Consider the following 15,933-nt stretch of genomic DNA (forward strand, 5'->3'; position numbering starts at 1 on the left):
CGGAAATTTTCAATTCTGGCAAATTGCCGATTTGCCGAAAATTTTCAATTCTGTCAAATTACCGATTTTCCGGAAGTTCTCAATTCTGGCAAATTACCGATTTGCCCGAAATTTTAAATTCTGGCAAATTGCCGATTTGCCGGATATTTAAGTTTAGGAAATGTGCCGATTTGCGGAAAATTTCGATTCCGGCAATTTTCCGATTTCCGGAAATTTTAAATTCTGGCAAATTGCCGATTTGCCGAAAATTTTCAATTCTGGCAAATTACCGATTTGCCGGAAATTTTCAATTCTGGCAAATTGCCGATTTGCCGAAAATTTTCAATTCTGTCAAATTACCGATTTTCCGGAAGTTCTCAATTCTGGCAAATTACCGATTTGCCGGAAATTTTAAATTCTGGCAAATTGCCGATTTGCCGGATATTTAAGTTTAGGAAATGTGCCGATTTGCGGAAAATTTCGATTCCGGCAATTTTCCGATTTCCGGAAATTTTAAATTCTGGCAAATTGCCGATTTGCCGAAAATTTTCAATTCTGGCAAATTACCGATTTGCCGGAAATTTTCAATTCTGGCAAATTGCCGATTTGCCGGAAAATTTCAACTCTCTCTCATTGAGCACGGGATTTCCTCTTCCCCATGTCCAAATATTGCACGCTCCAATGGACAAATCGACGGGTTATTCACTTTTGAAAACTTCGTTAAAAAACGAAACGACACGAAAAAATAGATTGTTACACGAAAAAATAGATTGTTACACGAAAAATAGATTGTTACACGAAAAATAGATTGTTACACGAAAAAATAGATTGTTACACGAAAAATAGATTGTTACACGAAAAATCCTAGGACCTTGTTGCCTGTGACTAAATTGTTTGTTTGTTTTTTCCGGCCCTTTTTTTCCCTTTTTTTTTGGATGGAAAAAAATTTGGCCGTGGTGGAGAGTTGAACTCAGGCAGCCACATGCAACGGCGTTTCAGACTGCTTGGTGAGCATTGTAACAGATCCACCGTTTTTGAGTAGAAATTCCATGGGGGCAGTTCCGGGAGCACACGCGGCATAGTGCATCGTATACCAGTTGTCTTGATCGGGAATGTTGATCGTTGGGTAGACGGCTCTCACCGCTTCAAGCATATGGATCGAGTTGGAAATGGCGGCCGTTTGAAGAGGAGTGATATTTTTATTCATATACGCCTTTTTGGCAACAGACACCGAAAGAATTCTGGCAGCCAGCTTCTCATCATTCAGCGTTGCTCGGTGAAGATCGTTGCAGTGCATTCTCACGGGTCCTTGTGCCAAAGCAGATGCCAGCTCACGGTGGCCCATTCGGACGGCAGTCACCAAGTGGAATTCCAGCTGACTCTCGGAAATTGCTGAAAAATAATTGTTTTAAAAATACACGAAAAACTATTTGAAAACTTACGTCCATCTGGAATCTTGCAGAGTTGACACAATTTACTGTACTCCACATTATCCTCGATGAGCTTCGTCAATGGATTTTGCTCCTCAGTTTTTGTTTCATAGCATAAAAGGGTATGGTTTCCATTTTTTATTCCATTTTTCCGGGACGACTTTGCACGGGCTGAAATTCAAGAATTGTCTTTGAAATGCTGTATTTTTTTCTTATTTTGTTTTGTGAATGTGTATTTTTAAATTTTTAAACTGTTCTAAATTCGTAAATTTTTAGCTAAAAGGTAGGATAACTCTAAAAATTCCATAATTGACAGATTGAAATTTTTATTCTGGAAAAAGCCATACCTTTTTCAATCATGAAGTTCTATTTTAATTATTAATATCTCGTTTCTAGTTTTGTTTTTTTTTGTTCAAAAAAAAAAAATGAAAATGAAACAAATTAGACGCGCATTTAGAACAAGTGGGCGTCACGTGGAAAAATTAAATTTCAATTGTTTTAATTGATCATGTTTGATAGTAAATTTAATGTCTAGTTATTTTTTTGAAAATGAAAAGTTCATGAAAGTCGTAACCCCGTGGAATGCCTTGTGCCAGGGATGTGAGGCATATCTCAAAATTTGGGATATCATGTATGAAATAAAGAGTTTTGTGCGTTTACCAAAAGAAATGCCGCACAGCCCTGGCGAGCGTAAGTATATAGTGCTATTTTTGAAATCCTGCCTGAAACCTGGCCGCCTCACGTCGACCTTTCGCTTCTTTTCTACGTTTTCTATTGTCTTATTTCTACCATTTTGTTGAAAACCAAAAAAAAATGGCGCAGGCGAAAGGCAGGCGGAGGTCGTCTCAAGTTCCGGCAGGCGCTTTAACGCCTTCATGGAAGCCCTATACTGCAATCGAAAATTCTCGAATTTTCTCAGTAACTAACCTGTGGCTTGGTGTTGAACTCGCTGCTGTGCCATTCCACCAGTGTTAGATGATCTTTTTTCTGAAAAAATTAGATTTATTTCTCTTCTTTAGCAAAAAAGTTGACCCAAAAGCAGCTCAGAAGGCCTCCAGAAAGCCTCAAAAGCCTGAGCTCTATTATCTGAATAACTTACCTTTTTCTTTATCTTACAGAAGCTGATTCGGTACGTCGTCCTCTTGGTTGATCAAAAGTTGAAATTGATTATTGATTGATTTCCAAACTGATCAAAATGACAAGATAAGGATGTGGAAAAAAAATGACACGGGAGGTCATACGGAAATTTCTTATTTTTCAATGGCCATTTACACGCCGTCAATTTAAAATTTAAATAAATTTTTATTTATATTACACGTGATCTGGATACTTCATTTTTTAATTGTTATTACTGAATACGTTTTTTTTTCACAATTTTCAGGAGAGTTTTCACAATTTCCAGGCGAATTTCTACAATTTCAGGCGAATTTCCACAATTTTCAGGCGAATAATCCAATTTTGCAAAACTTGGAATTTTTCGAAATCACTGGATTGACTTTAAAACAGTTTTTGTAAATTTTAATGATCAAAACCAAACTCCCCGCTATTTTTCCAGTCTAAAACTCAATTTTAAGTACAAATCTTTATTAATTTTGCGGAATAACTATTGATACATTATTCAAAACATGAGATTTATGATTAATGTGGAAGAGAGTCATGACGGGGGGAGGTAGTGGAATCAATTACTTATACATGACAATATACTTTGGAAGAACGCGATTCGGATTGCGGACGATGTATTCGGAGAAGTCAAGGGTTCCGAAACCATAATTCGAACCTTGAATTGGATCACGTTTTCTAAGAGGAAGAAGTGGCATTCCGACGCCATCATTGGTGAGGCTTCCGGCTGGGAAACGATCGCCGATGTAGTGAAGGGTGTCCTCATACTGCAACAGTATCTTATTTTATCAGATGAAATTTATTTTTTTTTAAATTTAAATCTAACCTTTTCTGCACTAGAACTTGATTGATTCATGTAGTGATAGGGAATCGTGTCCAGAGTTCTGACTTTTCCGAGAGCTGTCTGGCAGACGAGCATATAGTTGATGCCACCCGCTGATGGCTGGCAGTAGTGTGTGCTTTTTTCAAAGCTGTCTGCCAAGTAGATTCCAGAACCGAACAGGTTTCCATTTTTGCATGCACTTGGTGGGTCGATGAGGAATCCATTCTTCAAAATGCTCATCAAATTCGTCGCCTTTGTTCCGTGCCACAAGAACTTTTGATTATCATCGTTCACAAATGGCTCGAATTTTTCAGTTGATAGCATTGGCGAAATTTCCAGAATCATCTTAACCTTTGCTTGCTTTCCACCACTATTATGGATCCATTGAAGAAGGCGCTGACTGATATCCGAGTCTGGAGTTTCTAGTCGGTATTCGCATTGAATCGCACTTCTGATATAGTCGACTCGATCCAAATCTTGACGGAACTCTGCCGCGCAGAGCAGACGGGTGGCAGTTTCAATTTCCTGGCATCGGTTCAGACGGGCACGGTGGCGGGCAATCTCCTCGACGTTGTCAAGACGGGTGAGGTTACTGAACTCATATTCGCCGGATGGGATCAGACTGTAATAGTCTCCGGATAACTCGCTCTGAAAAAATTAAATGATTGAGAGATTTAAAAAAAAAAACACAAAACATACAGTAGTAATATATGCATCTAGCAAGTTGGACTCCACGACTCCAGTCTGCGCCTCGACCATCTGCTTGATTCTATTTGCATTTTTCTCCAACTTGTCCAATACCAACTTTGCCTTTTCAATATTCTCCTTGGTGAATCGTCCGAATGGTTGGCTACTTCCTCCGTACATTTGAACTTGAGAGGCATAGGTTTTCAGAGTCTTCGCATCGCTAATATCAGCAATCATTCTACGAATCGGATCCTTCTCCGTGTTCTTTTTCCACGTCAGTTCGATTTCAGCCAGACTAGTCGGTGTGGAATCGGTTTCAACAAGCCTATACTTCTTTGGCATATCTCGGAAGTTGGCAAGTGGAGCCCATTCATTTCCAGATTTTGATTTGAAGATCGACTTGAATTCTTTGGCTGCCAACTCAAGACTGTTGAATGGGGTGGTCTGAAATAATGTGTTTCAGAGTTTAGAAAGCATCCTTTCTATGATTTACCTGAAACTCGCCCATTCCCGATCCAATTCGTCCCCAATTCGTGAACAAGATGAACAACTCAGCGTCACGTCGTTTGATGATTTGCATGCGATAGAAATTGTGGAATCCACATCTTCCATACATCAAATCAGTCTTGTTCATGAGCACATCAAAGTACTGTTGAGTTTCGTCGCAGAAGCTGACGAGCCCATTGGTCGAATAGGTTGAGCTTTTGTGCGGTTTTGGTGCCTCGCTAGTCTTTTTCTTGTCCTTCTCTTCAACCCATTTTGCGAGGAACTTTGCAGCATCTTCATCTACATCACTCAATGGTTCAATGTGTACTTGTTGAAGAGTGAGCTTTGTTCTGAAAATCATTTACTATATATATATATATATACCAGCCGTGGACCGCACCTCCGGCGCGGCCCCCGACTTCTAGAGCTGAAAACTAATTTTTCTGAAACTACCGTAATCCTACAGTACTCCTACCGTACCACTATTGTACCACTACAGTACCCCGACTATATCCCTACACTAACCCAACTCACTATCCCTCCAGAAGCTAAAACTTTGCAGACTACAAAGACTACAAAGACTACAAACTATGGACAAACGGAATAAACGCTTTATATATAGTAAATGATATATAAAGCGCAGTTCCATCTCTATGATGTTTTAGAACCTTCTGGAAAATTCGAGAAAACTCTATAATGTTCTAGAACTTTTTGGAACATTCGAGAAAAATTCTGAAATGTTCTAGAACACTCTGGAAAATTAGAGAAAAATCTGGAATGTTCTAGAACCTTCTGGAAAATTCTGGTTGAAATCAAATTGATAGGATATGTTACTCACTCCTTAATGGGTCGTGGGAATGCAGCATTCTTTACAATTTTGAGCATTTCGCTTTTCATTCTTCGATTCATTTTCATCGCGGCCAACTCAATCGGATTCGGACTTCTCTTATCAATCAGACATTGTACAATAGCGGTCTTGTTGGCTGCAGCCAAATCTCCAAGAAGTTCCACATTCTCCCAGGCGAGCGGCTCAATGAAGTAATGAAGAGGGTTGTTCTCTTTGTGATCGCGTGCCGAGAAGAGCTGAAGATTCAAATTTAGGTTTAGTTTTAAGATACAAGGTTCCTACCGATGGATCAGTAATGACAAGTTTCTTTCGCTTAGGTCCTGTTGATGGTCCAGCAGCCTCTTTTGCAATTCGAGACTTTTTGGCAGGTGGTGGAGAAGAATCATCATCGTCGTCGTCCTCGTCGTCAGAACCATTGCCAGATTCGCCATTTTCTGAGCCATGTTCAGATTTATTTTCAGAGGCTGCTCCATCTTCTCCTGATTCCGAACCAGAGTTATCCTCTTCTTCTTCATCAGATTCGACTCTAGCGGGAACAGAAGCAAATGCAGCCGCAGGAATAAAAGCCCGGCTAGTTGCTCCAAACCGCATCGGAACTGCTACGCATCTTGGCCCGGTTGCCACTGCCTTCTGCTTATGAAGCACCACAGCTAGTTTACCGTCACCTACGATTGCATCAACGACGGAGCGGTTGTTGGTCATAATTGCATACATCAGCGGGGTCCTGCCATAGTCGTCTTGAGTTTTGAGACTTGCACCGGCATTTCTCAGAGCTCTGATCATATTTGGATTTTCTTGGAGAACAGCAAATGAGATTGGCGGAATGAGTCCATAATCCAAAATCTTTTTGAATTTTCCGGGAATTTCCAACTGGCACAAAGCGTCAATGTTCACACCTCGCATCTGTCTGAGCTCTTCGAGGAATCCAATTGCCTCCGAGCTGACTGATTTTTCGTTCATGTATATGAGAAGTGATCGGATTGGATTTTCAGTTGGTGTCTCGATTTTCTGGTTCTTCCAAGCTGTTCCCATTTCAGACTTCAAAAAGTTGAGCAAATTCCAGTTTCCATTCTGCAGAGCCGTCCTGATAATTTTCATAGTTTCTGGTTGCTTCAAGCCAAGGCCGCGAGTGAGAATAATTCTATTCAAAACTGTCTTCTCGATAGTTTCTTCCGAGGTTAATGCTCCAAAACATTTCTCAGCAAATGTATCCAACAGATCATAAGAGCTATTCAAAACTGCTCCATCAATCAACGCTTCTATGGACTTGAGCAGCTGATTGGCAAGATTGAGTTGTCCACGTCGCAATGCTGCATCAGTGAGCTGTGCCATACTTCCAGTGTTTTGTCCGAGAACGTCCAGTAAAACGTAGACCATTGCTTCCCAACTTCCACCCTTGCTCACCACCGACGCTGGAATCGTTGTGTGCAGATCCTCCAAAACTTTTTTCTCTTTTCCATGCCACTTCCAGAATTTCTCAGCTTCCGTGCCGCTACTGTTTTGGTCGAAATCGGACGTTGGCTTCAGAGCAGGTACGAAAATCTTTTCAGTGACATCTGCGTTAGCTTGAATCAAAGTCAAAGCGGATGATTGTCTTCCATGATGAACAGCAAGAGCAAGTGGAGTGTTTCCATCCTTATTCTTCAAATCTACGTGGCATTTCTTTCGAATCAGAGTCATCAGGCAAATAGTAGAATTCTTGATTGCAGCAAGATGAAGAATCGTATTTCCATTAACATCGGCAATTTCAATTTGTTCTGGTCGAATCAGAGATGACAAAAGTGAAACTACTGCAATCGGATCACTCTCACCAAACGGAACATTGCCTTCTTTGAAGTCATTTTCGTTTCCGAACGCGTAGTGAAGAGCAGTTCGATTGAACTTATCCACCGCATCAATTGGACAACGAGTTGATAGCCAAGCAATCGGCTCCAGCACAGAATCGGCGGATCCATCACAAGCCAGAGTTGCCACGTGGAGAACAGAGCGTCCATCGTCATTTGTTTCTCTCCGAACACCCTTCGACTCAATCATTTTGAAAAGCCCAACAGTTTTATGACTGTTAACTCGTGCAGCATAGTGCCAGACACTATTACCCTTGGCGTCCTTGCTCTTCCAGAACTCGCTCGATGCATTCACCTTCGGTATCAGCTCCCACATTCTCATCTCAATCATGTACATGATGATTGTCTTGTGAACTACAACTTCTAACTCGTTCTCCTTGATTGCATTGTGAGTTCCGTGGATCAGGTGCATTTCTGAGGCGGTGTCCAGGATGAGCTCTACCACATTTGGCTTGTCAAACATGATCGCTTGTACGATCAGAACATCGTCTTTCTCGTTTTTCTGCGTTAAAAACTCATCGACCTTGTTGAACTCCTTGCTCAATTTGATGAGAATTTTGAATAGTGCCAACTGATTCTGTTGATGCCTTCCACACTCGATCGGAATGCTCATGGCAAGATTGGCCAGTGTGACAGCTGCAGAGTTCTCAGAATTAATGTATTTTTGCGTCAGCTGGAACGGTCCAAGGCGAATCACCCATTCGAAAAGCTCGTTGACGGTCGAGATGAATGTCTGAAAAATGATAATTGTTTCGGAGAAGCTAATTTTATGATAGGATAGAATAGGATAGGTGGGGTTTAAAGGACACATTGGGAAACACATAAGGTATCTTTAAATATTCAATGTATAACCTTCAACTCATAAGAATCACAATGAGGAGCTTGACTTTGATTCATTCGATCTCTACCAAACTGATTGTGCACTCTACCCCGAGCTATAGCATTTCCGAAACCAGGGTTCCCATTCTAAACTTCAAGTTTTAAAGAAATTCACCCTCTAAATTTTAATTTTATCAAGTTATGAAAATGATCCCTTCTCTCACCTGATCAGCTTCTCCACGAAGCTTTTTGTTTGCCGCCAGAGCTTGATATTGCTTGATAGCTTCCACAATCGGCGAGTACCCAGCTTTATTCACTTCACTGATCCATTTCTCAAATAAATCCGGCAAGTTCTCGTGTAACTCCTTAAGAATCGGAAGAACATCATATGCTGGTTTGGTGAGCGTCTCTCCCTTCCACAAAACTTGATCTCCGTAAACTTTCATTGGAAGAGCAAGGATCTCGTGCAGGAAGTTTTGGTGGTTTGCCCATTTCTCAAAAAGATTTCTCTTATTTGCAACCTTATCCAGCATCAGATTGAAGAGCATCAAGTTTCCGTTGGTGAGTGCATAATGTAATGGTGTATTGTCCTCATGATCATAGACATCAACTTTGGCTCCGGCTTTGATCAGTGTATTGAAGCACTTTTTGTAGTTGTCCAAAGTCATTCTCATTGCATCGTTCTCAGCGGCTTCTCCAGAACCTTTCAGAATGATCCGTTGCATGGAGAACAGGTGCAGTGGAGTTTGCCCAGAGCTGTCAGCAAGTGATGCATCGGCTTTTCTTGCAACCAGATATTCAATTTGACTTAGCAATTCTTTATGCATTGTCTCGTCAGCATATGAGAGCAAATTCGAGAGAAGAGTTGCACCGTTGTTGTCCTTTGCATTAATGTTAGCTTTATCCTTGTGCGGACCTTCCAGGAGCCACGTAACAATTCCATAATGACCTTTGAGATATGCAACGGACAATGGATAAAGCTGCCAGTCATTTGGCTCGGATAGAATATTATCATCAATTGAGGCAAGAAGCTTTAAGCAGTCCAAAAATCCATATGCAGCAGCGTAGTGAGCAGCAGTATTTCCAGACGAATCCGCGAGAGTAAGACTAGCTCCCTTGGCGAGGAGGAAGGCTGCAGTGTGAATCTGACCATTGAGCATTGCGTGGATTAACGGGGTACGCTTTTTCTTATCTTTTCCTTCCACCAATGCTCCCTTCTCAACCAACTTCTTCGCCATCTCTAGGTATCCTTTTCCACATGCCATCATCAATGGAGTTAATCTGTTTTGTCCTGTGGATGTTGGATTGTCTACAACGATGGTTGGCTCGGCGAGCAAGGCATCAACAACGTCAAGGTTATTACGTAGCACCGCCAAATGAAGTGCAGAGTTTCCAGAGCGAGTTCTCGCATTGATGATAGATCTGTCAGCTCTGATTGTGCTCTCTCCGTCGTCTCCTTTCTCCAAATCCAGCATTTCCTTCATCAAAAATGTGCAATTCACAGCTCTTCCAGCTCTGGCAGCCACATGCAGTGGGGTTTCGGTTTGCTTGGTGAGCATCGTAACAGATCCACCGTTTTTGAGAAGAAATTCCATAGGAGCAGTTCCAGGAGCACACGCGGCATAGTGCATCGTATACCAGTTGTCTTGATCCGGAATGTTGATCGTTGGGTAGACGGCTCTCATCGCTTCTAGCATATGGGTGGAGTTGGAAATGGCGGCAGTGTGAAGTGGAGTGATATTCTTATTCATGTACGCCTTTTTCGCAACAGATACTGGAAGGATTTTGGCGGGCAGTTTCTGATCTTTCAGAGTTGCACGGTGAAGATCGTTGCAGTGCATTTTGACGGGTCCCTGTGCCAACGCGGATGCAAGATCGCGGTGGCCCATTCGAACAGCAGTGACGAAGTGCATTTCGATGTGATGTTCGACAATCGCTGAAAATCATTAGGTTTAAAGACACTCGAAAAACTTTTTAAAAACTCACGTCCGTCTGGAATCTTGCAAAGTTGATACAACTTAGTGTATGTCACATTATCCTCGATAAGCTTCGTCAATGGATTTGGCTCATCGGTCCTTGTGTCATAGTTCAAAAGAGCATTGTTTCCTTCTTTGCCACCTCTTCCCATCTCAATCTGGCGCGTGTGGCGGCCGAGCATGTAGTAGTTCTTGCGACCGGTGGTTTTCTGTAATAAAACATTTTTAAAGAGAAAATTAAATTCAAAAAAACCATACCTTTTGCAACAGATTCGGCTCTTTGCCCGGATGATAGGAATTATCAACTTCCATTTTATTGTTCATTTTGAAGAACTCGGTGGCAAATTTGATGTCCTGCCTCAATGCTTCATCACACGCCGAAGTGTCGAAACTATAGGCAAAGCTCGTGTAGATTGCAGATTTTTGGCACTTCTTCGACTTATAATAGTCTTTGATTTCCTTCATATTTCCATTGCGAACGGCTCTGGTGATCCATCTGTGGTAGACGGAGGCACTGATGTACTCTGGAACCTGAGGATCGTAGAAAAACGGATTCTCCTGGTACTCAGTGATGACACGTGGAGTAAGTCGATCATTTCCCTTCTTGGATGGTGCTTTGACTTTTGGCGCCTTCACTGCTTTCACTTTCTGACCAGTTTTAGAGGATTTCTTGACAACTTTTCCACCCTTTTTCACAACTACAACTGTTTTCTTGACGATCGCCGTTTTCGTGGTCTTACGGCGAATCACAGTGGGAGTGGGAGCCTGGTAGAGAACTGCTTGATGGCGTTGACGGGACGACTTGGCACGGACTGAAATTCAAGAATATCAACCTTGAAATTCTGTGTTTTTTTGACTATTATTTTATTTTTGGAATGTACCGTATTTCATCTAATAGAATTGCACCGAACTACTTTACATTAAACGAATATATCTTGGTTCCATCAAAAAATGTCAATAAAATTTTAACTACAAATATATAGAAAAACATATAACAAGTGTTTTATCAGTTGACCATTTTTCAATAAAACAGACGCCGATTGAGATATAAGCTGTCAAAGTTGAGCAATGGGGTGTCACACTATTGGAAGAAATACGGCAATATTACAATATTGTAAATTTTGAACTGTAATATGTTCGCAAACTTTCAGCTAAAAAATTTGGATAATTCAGAAACTATTCTAATTTAACTATTGGAATTTTTATTCTGGAATAAATAACACATTATTTAAACAAAAAATTTCATTGAATTATTTGTATCGTGTTTCTAGGCTTGTTTTTCTTTGAAGCCATTTTCGGAAGCGCGAAGCAGAGCTGTGCAGCATTTTTTCATCCAAAATTAATATAGAAATGTAGTTAAACTTTTGCTCTATCTGAAAGTAGCACTCATTTTTGTTGAAAAGCTTAAAAGCTTTTAAAAAATCCTCAAACAGTGCCTGAAAGTTGCCGTTCGCTGAAAAACTTTAACGACACCTTTCTGGCAAACGGCAACTTTCAGGCACTACTTGATGCTTATTTGAAGCGGTTCAACAAAAATGAACTATTTTATATAGAACAAACCTTTTCCTACATTTTCTTTGCTACAAAAAATACTGCACATCTCTCGCGAGCGTACGTAGTAATATTTTTGAAATACAATATTATCAACCTGATGTAATACCAAGTACCCAATAAACCTAGTATCATCGGATCTCTAAAATTTGATTGCTAGCACCAAAGAAATGTGATGGAAAATTTAAATTAAAAAAAATTAATACAGATAGTGTATTCACAATAATATGCAATTCTCATGGGAAGTTTTGGTAAATTTCCAAAAGCTGGTCCAGGTTCTTAGCTTTAACCACTACAATGTTTAAACACAAAAAAATTAAAACTCGTAGAAAAAATAATTTTTTTAGATTCTTTTTAGCTGGAATCCAAATTTATGATGAGTGAAATTGAGTAAGTGTCATTTTTTAATTGAAAAAAAACAGTTTCTAAATTTTCAAAAGGTTTACTATGATGTTTGGTTAGTTTAGGAAACATTCCAATTCCCAAAAAAAAACAAAAATTGTGACAAAAAAATTTGAATCTAAATTTTAACATATTTTGAGAAAGTTTAGACAAAACAAAACATGAACCTTGCAGTTAATTTTCTCGGTTCTTACCTCCGTCCACAACTCGTCTCCCGATTTGCCCATCAATTTTCCTGGCAGCTTTTACAGGAGACTTTTTCTTATTAACACGACGAGCCATGCTGTTCGGATTACGGCTGAAACAACAGAAATGAACGAAAGTAGAAAAGTTAGGAAAAAGCTTATAAAATACACGAATATTCAAATCATCCAGAAATCAAACTTTTTCCCCAAAAAAAATGCCCACAAACAAAAAATAGTTGGCAAATACACGCAAGGTCATAAAAAGAGAAAAAACCACGAAAAAACGAGAGAAACAGATAGCAAAACCGTGACAATAGGGTGGAGGAATGAGAGACGCAGACGGTTTAGCAGAATTCTCAAAATGTTGTGAAACCTTGCAAAGATTAAGAGGGCAATGAGATGGGGAAAAGTGTTTGTGTGTCATTCGGTAAACAACGGTTTTTTTTTCCAAATTTTGACATGTTGGAACGCAAATCTGGCAGACGTGGCAAAGTTACATGTAGTTTGGAACTGGTAAAAACAAAAATCGCCACGTTTTCTCGAGATCAAATGCGCCGAGGTCAAATAAATTTTTTTGTCAAAATACACTTTTTTATCTATTCTGTGGAAAGTGAAGTACTGGACGCCAAAATGCAAAGAATAGGCGATATGTAGGCACGTAGGTAGGTAGGCGTAGGTAGGCAGCCAAAGTAGGCATCAGTTTTGACGAAATGAGCATTTGGATCAAAAAACGAAAAAAAAATACACGGTTTTTTGGCGTTTTTTTTTTGGTCCGACAATGGCAGCACGTGCTCGCTGGTTGGTCTAAATTATATTTTCGGGGACTAGAAAACTCCGTTTACCAATTCAAAAAATGGCCTAACAAAAGAGCGGACGAGGAAAAATCCTCGGCCGTGTAGTCCTCTCGGAGTTTTCTGTTTCGATTTCATTACTTTTCTGCGAATTTTCACGGGGTCCGGCCTTCCTCATTGAATTTTTCTTGCTCTATTGCAAATCTCCTGCTGGACAACGCGTGGCAAAGTTGTATACTCCACACGGACAAATACATTTAGTTTTACAACTAAACTCGAGCCGCGACGCGACAAGCAACGCGCCGTAAATCTACCCCAGATATGGCCGAGCCAAAATGGCCTAGTTCGGTAAACTCTTTTATTTCAATTTATGAGGGAAGCCAGAAATCCTTCCTTGGTTTTGTTTTTGGTTTTGCCAATTTTCGTAGTTTTTTCATCAAATAATATTGTCATTTTTTTTCGAAAATATGAAAGAAAAACAGATTCGAAAAAATAAGAAATATAATTTTATGTCCGAGAGGGGTCCACCAGCAGCGTTTGCATTCGGGCGCGTTTGCATAGTCTCATTGCAAAAGGGCAGCCGGCGAGCACGTGCATTCAGCATTATTGAAAAAAATTATATAAAAGAAAATCAATTTTAGAAACTAAGCTGAAATGAAGGTTTTCCGTTTTCGTATTTTGGACACAACAAACACCAAAAAACACCGCCCAAACTAATGCCGCCGTATGAGGTGAATAAATCTCTATTGGAATCGATAGAAATCAGCGGGAGAGCTGATCTCTATCACGCCTTGAAATTGTAGCATTTTTCCGTATATGCGTGCGCGGTGAGGGCGACAAACGATTCTCTTTGTTTGAGGGACAAACCGAGGTCGAAAAATCAAAACATGCGAGGTACGCGAGAGAAACAAATCTCTCAATTTTCTGCCGTTGAATACAAATGCCGCATTGCCATGGACAACGCGGCGGCGCACTGGCAAGCTGAAACTTTCACGAGTGCAAAATGCCAAGCATCATCGCCGTGCAAAAGAAATGTTTGGAAAAAGGAAAACGCAAACATGGTGATAATGGAAAAATGATATCATAGTCAAACTACGAGGACATTTTTAAGTCTTGATAAAATGATAAAACCCTCTTTTTGAGTGAAACCTTTTATACATTTTTTTTGATGGGTGTTGACGACGATGATGATGATGACGATGTGTATGATAACGGAGCAAAATGGCGTGATTCCTGATGTCAATAATGATAATGGTATTAATGACAACGACGATGACGGTTTCAAACTCCGGTTTTAAAATTATAGTTTCTTTTTGCTCTTTTTTTCGTGAAATTTTTCACCACATTATCTGAATTGGCGGTAGGTAGGCAGGTATAGGGATGAACAGCAATTGCCGTTCAGCAAACCAGCCGGTTTTTTTTTCAAAAAAAAAAATTAATTTCCGGCAGCTTGCCGATTTGCCGGAAAATTTGATCTTCGGCAAATTGCCGATTTTCCGTTTGCCGAGCAGAAATTTGCCGGAAGTTTTTAGGGGGATTTTTATAAGACGGAAACACTGAAAATGTGCCTTTATAAAATTTTTTCCCATTTTCTTTAGCTATTTTTATTGAATTTGCATACTTTTCAAAATATATGGCAATTTTGCCGCTTAAAATTGAAACTCTAAAATTTCCAAAAAAATGTATAAAACCACAATTTGCCAAAAATTTTCGGGACTTTTCCAGCAAATTTGGCGAAATGACAAATCGGCAATTTACTGCGCAGAAAATGTGCCTTACCATATTTCACATTATTTATTTTACTTTCTTTGTAAATTTGTTGAAGCCAGAAAACTCTTACGTAGGCCTGAATATGCCTGCATGTTTGCCTACAAAATAGACTACAATGATCTAAACTATTTTACTTTTTTTTTCTGAATTTTTGAATTTTCTGTTTTCTCTCTTCCTCTCCTCGTCCAGACTAAGCCTAAGTCTTAGCCTAAGCCTAGGCCTACGCCTAAGCCGAAGCCTACGCCTAAGTCTAATAATAAGCCTAAGCCTAGCTAAGCCTAAGTAAGCCCAAGTTGTAATTAAATCAAATTTCAGAAAATGAAAACTTTATTAAAAAAAACATGTGCATAAAAATTGAAAAATTATAAGAATACTAACAGTCTGATAAAAATTTAAATAAGTGAGATCCGATGAATTTTCGTTATGGCCAGGATATATATATATATAGTCCAGAAAGTTAGGTTGGGTTCACAGAAAATGCAAAATGTTGAATAGAAGAAGTTCGGGTGAAGTTGGGGTCCAAATTCAACACACAAAAATTGGGATACGTTTTGAGATAATTCAGGTGAAGAAACCAGAAAGACTGATGGGGGATGGGGACTACTTTCAAATCTATAAGGCTTTCACAGAAATGCCTGCCTACCTGCCTACTTTCAAATTGGTTTTTTAATTTATAGTTTAGCTTTCAAACCGTTGTAGACAGGCATAGAATAGGCACCATGCAAGCCTGAGGCCACACACTGCAACTTTTTTTTCACGAGGGACGAGGAAAAGTGGTTTTTAGGCCATGGCCGAGGGGCCGACAAGTTTTAGTGGCCATTTATCTTGCTTTGTTTTCTGCCTGTTTTCTTTCGTTTTTCACAGCCTTTTGCCGTTTTTACTTATTAAAACTGATAAATAAATATTTTGGCAGATGCTAAAACAATTTCCAAGTAAAAAAATGTTATCAGTCGGCAAGTAGCGGTGAAAGTGGGCAATGTAATTTGATGGATTACGGGAATAAAAAACCCAAACTTTTTCTGAAACATGGTATATATTCTGCTTAGAGGCTGAAACTACCCGATTTTTATAACGAGACCGCTGAAAAAGTTTTGAGATTTTCAAAATTCAACTTTTTGTGTGAAAAAGTCGAGATTTTTTTTATATTGTAATCCATCAAATTACATTGCCCACTTTCATCGCTACTTGCCGACTGATAACATTTTTTTACTTGGAAATTGTTTT

At 39.7% G+C, this 15,933-nt stretch overlaps 2 protein-coding genes and 1 non-coding gene across 4 annotated transcripts; 1 reads left to right on the forward strand and 2 right to left on the reverse strand.

The window, feature by feature from the left end:
• Positions 1-780: 780 nt before the first annotated feature.
• On the reverse strand, positions 781-2,585 carry Y75B7B.2 (ANK_REP_REGION domain-containing protein). Its single transcript, NM_070999.6, has 4 exons — positions 2,509-2,585; positions 2,337-2,396; positions 1,422-1,580; positions 781-1,371 (listed from the first exon to the last, which is right to left on the reverse strand). Exons 2-4 carry the CDS (start codon positions 2,368-2,370, stop codon positions 950-952), a joined length of 615 nt encoding a protein of 204 aa, NP_503400.1. The 5' UTR covers positions 2,371-2,396; positions 2,509-2,585; the 3' UTR covers positions 781-949.
• Positions 2,586-2,975: 390 nt separating this feature from the next.
• tank-1 (Poly [ADP-ribose] polymerase tankyrase) lies at positions 2,976-12,268 on the reverse strand. Of its 2 annotated transcripts, NM_071000.9 has the most exons (11): positions 12,158-12,261; positions 10,269-10,822; positions 10,021-10,219; positions 8,259-9,970; positions 8,068-8,181; positions 5,654-7,948; positions 5,363-5,607; positions 4,532-4,874; positions 4,051-4,482; positions 3,355-3,999; positions 2,981-3,295 (listed from the first exon to the last, which is right to left on the reverse strand). In NM_071000.9, exons 1-11 carry the CDS (start codon positions 12,243-12,245, stop codon positions 3,092-3,094), a joined length of 6,831 nt encoding a protein of 2,276 aa, NP_503401.3. In that variant the 5' UTR covers positions 12,246-12,261; the 3' UTR covers positions 2,981-3,091. The 2 variants fall into 2 exon arrangements, with proteins under 2 accessions (NP_001024306.1, NP_503401.3); NM_001029135.6 differs by lacking the exon at positions 8,068-8,181 and having other exon boundaries at positions 2,976-3,295; positions 12,158-12,268.
• Positions 6,052-6,082, forward strand: ZK1005.2. The gene has a single exon (NR_003180.1). It is a non-coding gene; the product is annotated as an Unclassified non-coding RNA ZK1005.2 (non-coding RNA).
• Positions 12,269-15,933: the final 3,665 nt, after the last annotated feature.

Source organism: Caenorhabditis elegans, chromosome V (assembly GCF_000002985.6).
Source record: "Caenorhabditis elegans chromosome V".
Taxonomy (NCBI): domain Eukaryota; kingdom Metazoa; phylum Nematoda; class Chromadorea; order Rhabditida; family Rhabditidae; genus Caenorhabditis; species Caenorhabditis elegans.

Excerpts from the sequence above, each read along its gene's own strand:
- Y75B7B.2 (NM_070999.6), bottom strand. The coding sequence starts at position 2,370 with ATGGCACAGCAGCGAGTTCAACACCAAGCCACAG. Across the intron at positions 1,581-2,336 it reads AGTTCAACACCAAGCCACAG|CCCGTGCAAAGTCGTCCCGG; the intron begins GTTAGTTACTGA and ends CTTGAATTTCAG. Across the intron at positions 1,372-1,421 it reads CTGCAAGATTCCAGATGGAC|CAATTTCCGAGAGTCAGCTG; the intron begins GTAAGTTTTCAA and ends ATTATTTTTCAG.
- tank-1 (NM_071000.9), bottom strand. The coding sequence starts at position 12,245 with ATGGCTCGTCGTGTTAATAAGAAAAAGTCTCCTGTAAAAGCTGCCAGG. Across the intron at positions 10,220-10,268 it reads AGCCGAATCTGTTGCAAAAG|AAAACCACCGGTCGCAAGAA; the intron begins GTATGGTTTTTT and ends GTTTTATTACAG. Across the intron at positions 9,971-10,020 it reads TTGCAAGATTCCAGACGGAC|CGATTGTCGAACATCACATC; the intron begins GTGAGTTTTTAA and ends AATGATTTTCAG.